A 13334-nucleotide genomic window follows, 5' to 3' on the forward strand; every position below is an offset into this window, starting at 1 on the left:
ATAACTAATGCTTTAAAAAAGTTATTTACTGAGAATTAGCTCGTGAAGGAAGGTTTTATTCTCATCCCCAGAACACAGTAACTCGACCTGAACCACTAATCAGCCGTAGACGAGAAGATACAAGAAGCTACTGGAAGACTAATCAAGGAGGGATCTGAAGCCCATGAGCTAGCGCCCCTTTACAAGATACCTCCTAATGAAATTTTATCAAACCTACTCCTTTCCCACTTAGCTCTACTAGAAGATTACTCTTTTTGATCCAACACCTCCATCGCTAGATCCCTTACATAGTACACCCCGTGCAACATGCCTCTAAGGTAATCAAGGGAAATGAATTTTCGAAAACCATATTCACTATCGCATAACCGACTAACACAGTGGCAGAATTTCATTGTTGTTGAATTTAAAAATTACTAATAGAAATGTGAATAGTGCCTAAGGAAATTCAGTTCATACACGAAGAACAAAGTAATGGAAAAATTAAACAATAAAAATCGAAATTAAAAAAACAAACAATATTCTCCTTTACAATTATACATACATACGTTAATGTAACAATCACATAAAATTACATATTTTATACCCAATATAATGGTCCTTTGCTTAAACTACTGTTTAAGAAACCCCCTCAACACATAACAAATGGCACCTCAAAATGCTGCCATCTAGTGGCATAGAAATGAACTAAGTTAAGTATCCCTTGATGTATGCAGGTACTATATGAGTGAGAACAAAGACTGATGAGTGAACTACCAGGCTATCTAGGGCTACTTCATTTTGCTGATAGTGAACTCGTGAAATAGTGAACAGTTTAATCAACACAGCCAGACAAGAGACCGAATCAGGATGGAAGAACAGAACACAACAAAAGAGCTAATCTTCATCATCCACAGAAGCTCAATATCAGTAGTCAACTATGAAATAAATGGTCATATAATTCATTAACCTTTCACTGCAGGTTTTGATTAATCTCAGACTGCAGTGATTGAACAACCACTACTACCATACGTAATATAAGTATAAAAATGGTTAAGCTGAAACTAATTATTATTGAAGAAAAAAAAAATAAAGAAAGAAAGAAAAAGATATTCACAGTATAGTAGTGAATTAATTTAATATAGCATAGTAGTTAATTAAGTCCAACGATAAAAGAATGAACCAAATGTTATCTGAAATATAGAAATAGAGCTGCTTTCCCCAGGATTAAATAGAAGTTATTTTACCTGATTTGCAATGTGTGAAAATAATATTCAAAAACATAGATTGTTCGAAATACAACGTTTCTTTCTACTCCCTAGATACTAAGGAATATTTAAAATTAAATAAAAGTTTCTCCATCCTTCACTATCTATCATGGAACCAAAATGGGGGACAATGGTGCAAAAATAATTGTACAGTCCTCAAATAATTGTATAAAAATTTAATCAATGCTTATGAGCTCTGCCACGCAAAACATAAGCAAAAAATAAGTTCCTCGAAAGTAGTGGCAAGGGGGGGGGAGAGATGATGACAGAAGACAACCATGATGGCGGCGTTGTGATTGCACGCTTGTGGCGAGTAGGCTACTAGAAGGAAGGGAAAATGGCGGGATAAAATGATTCATGACCTCGAAAAATTTGAAGAATCATCGTGTACGAAGTGACTGACACAGGCAATAGGATTTGATTAACATTTTTGTTTTTGTTTTTTCGCCAGAAATAAAAATCACTGATCACAAATCACAGATAGTCAATCTGTTTTGACCATTAGAAAAACCTTATTCAAAACATGATTGATCAGCCTCAGACATGGACTAGGAATGACGAAATAACTGTTCAATCCTTGTTTTATTTTTATCGACAAAAATAACAATTAATATGAACAATTAAATTTTTAAAAAAGCGGTTGTAGATTTGGTCAGATCCAACAAAAAAATTTTTTTTTAAGCTCAAAATTCCTTAATTATCAATAAAGTATAAATAAACCTTGCAGTGATGGACTATGTCTAATGAAATTCCATAAGAGAACTGCTATTTGAATAGTAATAATTTCTGAATACTTAAATTTAAAGGTAATATCTTTAAATTCAAGCATTCATCTTTATTTTATAAGGACGACACGATGGAAGTTGGATTTGTGAGTGATTGGATTCTCGCCTTAATAAGATTGTCTCTGATGGGTCCGTAACCAGTTTTCCATATTTTTTTCTTTTTTCTTTTCCTCTTACAAAATTTTTCACAGCTTGTAAAATTTATTAACATAATGTCCAAGGGCTTATAATCTCATTCAATGGTTTCAAATGAGCTCAGTGCCGAAAATAAAAGGTAATCTATTTTAATCTAAAGTTTGATAAACAATATTTTAAATATTTGTTTATATTATTTAAAGTGTCCTAAGCCGAAGACGCTTCTCCAATCGATGCTTTAAAGATGCAGACATGAGATTAATTCATCGTTATATGGTGGTAAGGTAAAATAAATAGGTGTCAAACCTACCCGGCATCGAATTCCCGGACCGTAAAGGAGTTCTCAATAGCACTTGTAAATTTTAGATGATTGGTGAGCCTTGAGGTTGGCCCTGGAACAGTTAATTAAATAAACTAAAATTTTTGTGAAGATTTATTGCCACCAGGACTATTTAATTAATCACCATTCTCGATGAAAGGTTTCAAAATAAATAGGTTGAAACCTAATTTTCAAAATATTTTAAGATAAGGACTCCTTTTTTGTCCCAATTCGGTATTGGGTTTCATTTCTGGTTTAATGGTCTCCAGACCTTTTTGGTTTGGAAATCGCTGCTTTAGAAGAGTTGAGGATATGACGGACTGGAGTTATAAGGGTTACAAAAGATTCTGAGAGTTTATTTATCTCGTTAGATGGAATGTTATTGTTGGGATATGTTTAATACGCTGTATATTAGTCTAGTTATATTGAGGGTAAGATCGATGGATGAGGTTTTTAGCAACATTCAGTTTTACTGATAAAGATATTGGTGAAAATAATTCTTAATTCTTGATGAAAAGTAATCTTGTTTCTTTGTACTTTTCACTATATATTTTATTTTTATTTTCTTCAACTAACTCTCATTATTATACAAGTTCTATTTGAAATAATTTTTAGAAATATCCTAGTTAACTTTTATTTCATTTTATCTAATCTATTCTCTTACTTTATTACATTATTGTTAGTTGTTTTAGACCCGATGAAGCCCTACAAATTGAGGTGAAACGTAGGCTTATTGTGGACATAGTTTATTTGTCATTTGAGTTATTTTGACCACTTTCCTTTTAGGTGTTTTTGTAATCATCTATCGGACACTAAGGACCACGCTTCGGGTTAGGCTTCTTTGGGAGTCTTGATTTTCTTTCTACCATCATAGTTTCATGATCCTCGACTGCCCTTCTTTTCTTTCCACTTCGTACCCCTCTTTTTTCCTCTTCCAATATTGGCGAGATTTGTTTTCCTGTACATATCTCTATCTAGACAGTCGGTATCTGAAATTTTAAGTCTCTTTAATTCTTCTCCCATTTACCTCGTGTATCCTCTCATGGTTTTAGAGCTTAAATTTTTGATAAAGATCTTTTTTCCTTCATTCTTTTCATCTACCCATAGAACAGCAGCCTTCTGATTCACATCTCGGTTTCCAGGTCTTTGATTTTTCTGTAGTTCTCTTCGTCAGATCTTGTGTTTTCCTGGGCCCATAGATTTTTCTTAAGATCTTCATTTCTATTCTTAGCAGCTTTGCCAAGTTGCCAAGTGGTCTCCACCCCATATATTAGGCGTTTAATATATTTTAGACATATATCAGGGAGGAGTTCCTTCCTGAGGAGAGTTTAGGAAGTACAGTATAATCTCGGTGATCAGCACTTCGGTGCTCTGAACACTCCAGTATATCACATTATCGTAAAAAAAGTAACTTTTTTTTTTAGAGAACTGAACAGGCTATAAAATTTTTGTTTGTAAAGAGAATTGCATACCTTCAGGGACATTTTCAACTTCCCAATATATAGGCAAGTTATTGTACTCACGTGAAAATCGGATGTGGGAATTTATACAGTTTCGATATCAGGTAAGTTAATTCCTATGATAGTGTCTATAATATATCTTGTCGAAATGAGAAATACATAATATCTATTAAATAAATCAATTGATTTTTTTTTCCGAACCCTCTAAAACAGAAATAAAAGTGAATTAATAAGTGCATTACTGTGAAAAAAAAGAAAAGTAATTCGTGTTGTGTCTTACCTTTTACTACCTTTGGTATTTTAAGGTTACCTGTTATGTTTAATATCACATATGAGCTATACATTCAAAGGAGCTATTTTAAGTCCGGAGGTGAGGGGCCTCCTCGTGTTGTAAATCAATTGATGGATTGGAAAACTTATTTAATTAATAGTAGAAACATGTATAATACAAATTTTATTGGTGAACTAATTTTTTAAAAAATTTATATTTATACATTTTTACTCACAAATAAGCAGTGTTATAGTTTTAACAAATTAAATCATTATTTAGCATTACCGGGGATGCAAAAGAAAACAATTTTTTTTTTAAAAAGTATTAATTTTTTATAACTCCAAACTCTCAAATTTCCAATAAAGTATGTAAAAAAAAAATTAAATATATAAAAATGTTATATTGTTAAATTTTTTTACACTGTTTTTCCTAATACTTTCTGTAATAGTCGGAACACCTCTCTCCCTCCCCCCCCTCCCTGCAGCAATTAGGATAACGGAGATTACACTGTATATATATTTCTGAAACAAAGAGGTTGAGGGTTTCAGAAATAGTTTTCTTTAAACTATTCGAGAATCGAAACTTTTTTAACTCCTCAAAAAAATATGTTTTTGTAACAAATTTAAGAAAAATTATTACATTTTTTCTCTTTTATTGTATTACTTATATTAGTTTTAAACTTCAGATCTTACTGTACTGCTAATGTAATGTAAATTAAAAAAAAATCTTGCAATAAACTTCCATATATTTTGGCAAATTTTTTAAATTTATATTAATCCATAGACACGACTCTGCATCATGAAACATAAATACATCATGGTATACAATTTATTGGTTTAATATTCCGAAAATTCCAAAGTGAAATATATTGGAAAAAATATACGCTTTAAAAAAAAAAGAAAACCAATAACCACCGAGAATATTTCTCCGAATAAGCAATAAAGAGAATTCACAAAGCTTCCTCAAATAAGTAGGACCGAATGGTTTGTTTTAGGACGGGAAAGCAAAGTTAACAGGAATGATAAAGAACTTAAACGGCAGGAAGGACTTTGAGACCAGTCGGACCAGGACCAACTTATAAATAGTAGCAGTGAAAGGAAGGCAAACAGAAGCTTCAAAGCCCTTCGGCCCTCTTACACCCAACTCCGCAGATTTCCCGTCATTCACTAACTGAGCCAAAATGGTCTCAGAGGAGATTACTATTAAGCTTAATTCTTCCTTCAATTCTATTCAAAATGAAGTTCAGAGAGTCACAGTGATACATATTAAACCGAGAAAATCTAACACTAACCTTAATGCAAATGTTTAGCTGACTAACATAAAATAATATAAATGTTAAACACAAGACTTTCATATACGGAAATTTTTAGGTTATGCAAAACAATGCTTATAAGTACTTCCTTCACAACTATTGTTCTATGTATGCAATTTTATCCTTTGAGATTAATTCTGAAATGATTTGTTGACATAATAATTAGAAAAAAAAAATAGTAAAAAGTATAGGAGAAAATCGTTGGGGCCACATAGCCACATGCTAAAAAATGTCAGACATGTGACGAAATAGGTTTCTTCAGGTTAAAACCATACAAATTTGTTTATAAAATGCAAACTATAATTATAGTAATGTAATAGCGTATACAAATAAAAACGAAAACGAGCTTTGGTGAGTTATAATCTACCAATATTTGCGCACCATACAATTTCCGTTTGGTATGGAAATTACATGAGTAGAAAAAAATTTCGAAATAATGAGGAGGTGGAAGAAGAGTTCTTGAAGTGGCCGAAAAAGATAGCGAGACATTTCTATAGAGATGGAATCAAAATACTTGTTGTACGACAACCTAAATAGAACTGAAAAGCGATTACGATTAAAAACAAATGACATATATACCAACAATATCCTGTATTTTTTAAAATACAAAACATTGAGTACTGTTATTTTCTGGGCATGCCTTATATTGCTGTTGAAAACTCATATTTGAAATTTGACAAGATTGTAACCATCCCCTCTCCCACCGTTCCCCAACCATATATTTTATATATAGGCAAGTGAAAATAAAACCAATATGGCGAAATATGACCCTTTTACAGCATTTAATTACAGAACACTTAATTATCGTTTGAACTTGTTTAGGGGCTTAAATTGTGGCTTTTGTTAGCCCCTATCTTTTCAAGCGCCTCGGAGGATTGTCAGGAATGGAAGAGGATGCAAGATTAGAAACTAGGGGGTTTGAGTGGTTAGAGAGTTTATAATGGAAGGAGTGATATCTGGTTCGGGCTAGATCGGTTACATAGGGAACATTAAGGTCTTTATGTATGATTTTATTTGTGACAAAGTAAGGAGCATTGAGGATATTACGAAGGATTTTGGATTGTAAGGATGGAATACGAGAGGAATTCGAAGGTTTAGTGGAGCCCCAAAGCTCAACTCCATATGTCCAGATTGGCCTTTTTACAGTCATGTAGATCAGTCTTTTGTAATGTGTTGGAAGTTTAGACCGTTTGTCTAGCAAGTGCTGTAATAGTAGAAATCGACGTTCAGTTTCCTGTCTTTTCAGTCTGGTGTGAGAATTCCAGGTTAATCGTTTGTCCAAATGTAGTCCAAGGTAGCGGATCTGTTCGACAGGGGTAAGAGTAACATCATTAAATGAAACTGTAGGGCAGTCAGTAGGTTTACGGATAACAAATGGAGCTTTGAATAATTTCTTCAGGATTATTTCCGGCCTTTCTTGAATTTTTCGAGAACAGTTTTATTTATTTATTTAAAAATATTTTCGTAATCTTTTCAGCCGACAATCCAAATTCTTGTTTCGATGTTACTTCTAGTCTAACAGGTTGAGGGCCTGTCATCATCATCATCTTCTTAAGGGCCAAAATGAAAATTAATTGAGCTTACTCCAAATTCACATGTTTCTTTACGAAATAAGTAGCAATTACGATAAATTCAACTTTTACTCAGAGTTGGTCAATTTTCGAAATGTCAAAACAATCTTTTAAAACAGAAGTATCATCATGAAATAGAGATTTTCTCTTAAATCTCAAGGTCATTAATTTCACTAAATCGTTCTTATAAATGTCTCAAGGTTTTACGTTTGACATACACACATACATAGGACAGCCCATAAATGACAAAAAACATTTAAAGTGGTGAATGTGGACTTTAGGAACTGAAAAAAAGTTCATTTAAACTATGGTCCGACTTCCGAAAAAAAATTAAACTTAATTGGAGAGTACTTTTTTTTTTAACCAACAATGTGAGTTAAATATGAAGTAATAGTTAATTTAAGTCTATCCCAATTATTATACATAGTAAACCATAAATATGTTTTTAGAAATAAATAGAATGTGTCTTTGTTTGAACTTTTTGAATTGTGCTCTCAAGTGGATAAATAATACAAAAGTGCTATTGTTCGTAAAATCATGAATTATTTTCTTCTTCTTCTTCTTTGTTCAGCAAGGTTTAAGTCCTAAATAATTTGACGTGTATAACACAATAAATATTAATTTGGTTTCCAGTTTTCAGCAAAGATAATTACAAATTAATTAAATGCATTTTTCATTTTATAATAGGAATTTATTTTATTTTAAAATAAAATATTTCAATTTCGTAAAGATATTGGAATAAAAAATGAATAATATTGCTTGCAATGATAATACAATTAAACAGGAGTATAAAAGATTTTCATTAAATTTTATTTTTACTATTTTTTTATTCTATTGTAGGAAGATAGCTGGAGTGGTGGTTGTCAGTTGTCTCTTTGTTTCAATCTGACAGCACTATCGAAGCCCTACAAAGTGGGGCGAAACTTTGGTTATCAAAAAATAGGTTTCTTTTATTATTTTGATACCTTTATTGATATCTTCGTACAATCTACTTCATATGGTCAACTATCATATTCCAATATTTTTTATTCGGTAGTAATATTTTAATATTGAATGCTACCCCGCACAAGCCTCAAGACACTTACAAATAAACCTATCTCACATCCATGAATGAAATGAAAAACAGCGATAAATATTGAGAAATCAGTGCAAATAACTTTTACGCTCCGCCGTTGTGTTTGTCCTTTTAACGAGCGAAGTTTAACCCCTTGAATACCTTGAATTGACACTGGACAAATGACTTACATGGACCTTCCACATCAAAATAACAAAACCAAATCTAAACTTCCAACTTAAATTGTTATTTCATCTTTTAAGTAAACGATCATAATTACCATTTTTGGAAAAACTAAATATTTATACTTACCTTATGGTGAACAAATTTACAGACATGCAAAAAAAACTAACCTACTAAAACTGCAATAATTTCAATAAAAAATACTAAGACTGATCAGTAGCGTCCTTATCCCTTCTACATCAGTAACAAGAACTTACACAAAGACTTACACACTCCCTACGTACAGACAACTGTTAAACACTTAACTACACCCTAACCCTCTAATTCAAGGACTATCGATACGAGACTTAACAGATACGAGACAACGTTTACGAAGGAGCTGGAATAGAGATCTCTTAAATTGATTTTGAAATTTCAATTTTAATGGAGAGGCATTGGATGACCTTAACCTTTATGCCTTTATGACATTGTTATTTTTACTACACATCTCATTCGCTGGTTGTACCATATTATTTACAGTTATGAATACAATAAATAAAATATATACACATCAAATGATATTCTAAATCAGAACTAGATGTAAATATATTTTGTATTTAATACAGTGATATAAATGGAAGACAATTTCATCCAATGGGCTAAGAGGGGGCATTATTGGCTATGCTAATCGAGGGACAAGGTCTAGGCAATTTCAGTCCCTGAGGTCTCGTATAGAGGATTGTCCTTCCAAGGACTGCCAAACCCATTTCACACTGTTATAATAACACTCTTTATTAATTTCTGAATAAATAATACATCAACTGGCTAAAACTAAATATAATTTTTTAAAAAAATACTTTTTATTTATTGATAGACATTACAATCTGCCACATAGTAGTGGGCAATAGGTAAAAGTGATGAATGATCACATACTAAAATAAAATAAAATAAGTAAATTAAAAAAAATCTCTCTTAAAATATAAACAAACCTTAAAATTAAAATATATACAAACTTTAAAAAATATACAAACCTTAAAATATATACAAACTTTAAAATATATACAAACTTTAGAATATATACAAACAAATATAGTTAACAGTAAAAAAACACGCTAACACTTACCTTTACAGTCGCTGCTTGGCATCCTTGCATAACTTGAAGTATCAAAGCAGCAAGCATGTTAAGACCCTAAAATAATAATAAAATATTATTATTAATTAATTAAATTAAAATTAATACATAATACTTTTAGAGCTATTTTAATATGTTTTAAATTACATAACAAAAAAAAAAGATTTGGAAGTATTACGAATCTCTAAGATAAAGACAGTTTTGAATTAAACAGGATGTTCAGTGTAAATTTTACTGTTTACTGAATTATTCAGGTTATAGTAAATAAATTATATTTTTTTGAACTACCTTACTAATAAAATAAAATGATCAACATTTATAAGAACAATTTTTTAAGTAATTGATTTGTTTAACCATGTAACACATACTGGATGTTATAGTTCAACTGTTACAGTTTTAACTGTACTTCATAAAGAATTAAATTCAGTCACCGGACTAACATAGAATTTTAGTTTAATGTCTCCACAAAAAAACGTCCAGTGGTGTAAGATTTGGAGTGCATCTCACCCCAATTTTTGATTACTTTAATGATAACTAGGTATAATTACTAGTCAAAATTGATGAATCTCCCAAGTATAGGTAGGAGGAATAAAAAATGGCGCCTGTTTCAAAACCTCAAAAAAACATTAACTCTTCATTAGGAGTTCTATATCTTAAAAACCACCAACGATACTAGAAAATCTAAGAGAACATTATTTAAAGAAGAGTAAATTTTCTGAAATATTAGCCCTGAAAGAGCTATTTACGTCCAATAGTTCTCGAGATATAGCTTTTAAAAAAGCAAAATTTCTTTAAAATCTACTGAAAGATATAGCTAAGTGGTTACTTAATTTATTTTGAGAAATCTGTATCTCAGGAACTATGTGACGAACAGATGTCTATTAGCACTCAAATTAAAGCTAGTTGAATGGCCTATAAAGAAGTTTATGACCTTTACCTTCGTAAGCATAGTAGTTTTCATGATGATTGCTAAAATAAATTGATTTATAGTTGTTCGGACATTAAGTTTGATTTATGAAAAACTTAATTTCAGAAACCATTGAACGTACAGATGTCTGCCAGCGCTCAAATTAAAGCTAGTTAAATTTACTACAAAATAGTTGATTATGTTTATCTTTGTAGGAGTAGTATTTTTTATGATATTTGACAAAATAAACTCACAAAATGTTAATTTCTAGTTGTTCGTATAAAATGTTGGATTTTTGAAAAACTATATCTCTAGATCCATAAGACGCACATATCCCTGCTAACACTCCAAATAAAGGAAATTTAACTTACTATAAAGTAGTTTATGGCACTTATCTTCGTAGGGGTAGTAGTTTTTATGATATTCACATATGAATATAAATTTTGCAAATGAAAAGTTGTCCGAACAACTATAAATCAATTTATTTTACCAAATTTCATGTAAACTATTACTCCTACGAAGATAAACATCATAAACTACTTTATAGCTCATTAAAATAGCTTTAATTCGAGTGCTATTAGACACCTGTACGTCAAATGGCTTTTGAGGTATAAATTTTTCAAAATAAATTCACTAACTACTGATCCTTCAGTACGTCCCATACAACATTTTTATGAAATGTGCTTTTTAAAAAGCTATGTCTCGAAAACTATTTAACGTAAATATCTCTATTAGGGCTGATATTTTAGCAAATTTACTCTTCTTTGAATGACGTTTTCTTAGGTTTTCTTGTGTTGTTCCTAATTTTTTAAGATGTAGAGCTCCGAAAGTTTTTTTTTTTATCGGTATGAAACAGCCGCCATTTTTCATTGCCCCTACCTATACTTGGCAGACTCATGAATTTTGACTATTAATTATACGTAGTTTTCATTAAAGTAATCAAAAATTGGGCTGAGATAACTGCCTTTTTTCTCCTCTTGGCCTCTTGTACTAAGATATCTAGGCCCAATGCTGTTTTGGATGGATGATGCCGAGCCTACCTTAATTTTCAAGGTACTCACTTCGAACAGCATTTAATATTATTAATAAGGCTTAGATTTCATTTCTAAAGTAGTTTGAACACATTCATTAATTTTTATGACCTAAATAATCCATATCAGTGAAAATCTTAAGATGTGAATATCTCAGCAAAGCCTTAACAGACCTTCATATGTTTTTGGTATTATTACTATTATTTTTAGATTTTTAATTCAGTTAGAACAATTAAAACTAAAAACGCTTGTTAAATGACACGACGCTCTGACAATAAGTCAAAACAGCAGGTGTGCACATTACCTGATTTATGATCATATGATAGATGTTAATCTATACAAATCCATACTTGTATCAGATCACAGATTTCGAAAATCGTTTTCCAAAATAGAAATTCCTGCGACCGCAATTTTCTAAGAAGAAGATGAACAGTCTAATCGTAGAACAGTAGTTCATAGTTTACTATTAAAAAAGGAACTTGTAAGACGAATTTTAACGATTTGATGGACAACGAAACAGATTTTCTTTTTTTTAATTTTCAGCTAATTCAGCACTAAATCTTTGGTAATATTTTTGTTTTATAGAAAATTCCCTGAGAAAAAAAAAGCATTTAGACAAAAAAACAAGATCAGAAGACCAGTTTTTCTTTTGTGAGCATATTGAAATACTACAGCAAAGTGAACATATTTAGATACTGTTGAAATGTTAATCATTATAACTGTGGTCAGATAGCAAAATGTTTGGTCATTTTGAAGCTTCTTCAATTTTTTTTATTTTTAAGGAAATAATGATGTATATCATTTTGCCTTCTCAGCATAAATATATAAAATATTTAACAAAATTAGAACAATGTAGAAAATATATTAATAGAAAAAATCAAGATGTAATTTTTAATTTGTAATTGATTGTTTATGAAAACAATATTATTTTTAATGTTTTTTTTTTAAATAATTTATTTATTGTTATTTACAACTGTATACATATATACACATCAGGTAAAATTTTTTTTTATTGTAAAGTAAAAATTCAATAAATAACCAAACACTAAGAATTCCTAAAATAAATGACTAAATAGTAGTATAAATGTGAACATTGTTTATTTTATAAAAGTAATAATTATAAATATCCTTGTTACTTAGATATTTAGTACAATTTATTCGATTTAGTCATATTACATAAACTTTTAATTTCCTTTTCGCTGTAACAGCTCTGAACTTGATAAATAATAAAGAAGAGGTAAATCCGTTGTATGCTCTATGAGTTTTTCGCCATCCATGTTTTTAAAAAGTATGTATACCACGCGATATATTCAAAAATAAACTAAAATGTGACTGATAGAGTTTACGGAGTATACACCAAACCCTCTAGGAAAATGATTTGCTTTCAATTCTTCGCCATAACTAGCGATAGTAAAAGATTTTATTGAAATCGCTGTAATGTAATCCCGCCGGTCCCGCCATGTCGTTTTTCAATTTCAAGCGCTTTTTAAATATTGCTCGATAAAACTATCTTAAAGTCTCCTCTTCCCGTTTTAAGCTAATATTTCAAAAGTGATACAGGACCATCACTCCCCAGGGGTCTTACCGAGGCGGGTCCGGCGAGGAATGATTACCTTTATTTTTGTATTATGAACTCCTCTTGCGGGATTTTGACATGTCGTACATCGACCAACCTACTCGCAATAATTGTCTGTTTAAAAAGTCAGATAAGTAAGGCTACCATGGAGGGTTTCGTGCCATTAACTTTTAGCACGATTAACAATGACTAAAATTTCAGGTACTAGATTTTAACAAACAAATCCTTTCCAAAAAAATTGTTTATTGTTTTTTAGATCATACTCCCAGCTAAAACCTACCATAATTATACTATCTTCATTAGGAGAAATGCAGTATCAGACCTGACAATGTTGATTTAGCTGACATCGCCGAGAATTAAAAGTTATTAAAACAT

At 30.9% G+C, this 13334-nt stretch overlaps 1 protein-coding gene across 2 annotated transcripts in view; it reads right to left on the bottom strand.

Annotated features, from left to right (window-relative positions):
* Positions 1-13334, bottom strand: part of LOC106680719 (TBC1 domain family member 30) — a 499453-nt gene that overhangs the window by 171152 nt on the left and 314967 nt on the right. For both annotated transcript variants that reach the window (XM_067050693.1, XM_067050694.1), the window contains one exon: positions 9437-9502. In XM_067050693.1, coding sequence (XP_066906794.1) covers positions 9437-9502 — 66 coding nt within the window. The remainder of the gene's footprint in view (positions 1-9436; positions 9503-13334) is intronic.

Source organism: Halyomorpha halys, unplaced genomic scaffold (genome assembly GCF_000696795.3).
Source record: "Halyomorpha halys isolate HHAL.00 unplaced genomic scaffold, Hhal_1.1 Scaffold283.1, whole genome shotgun sequence".
Classification (NCBI taxonomy): Eukaryota; Metazoa; Arthropoda; class Insecta; order Hemiptera; family Pentatomidae; genus Halyomorpha; species Halyomorpha halys.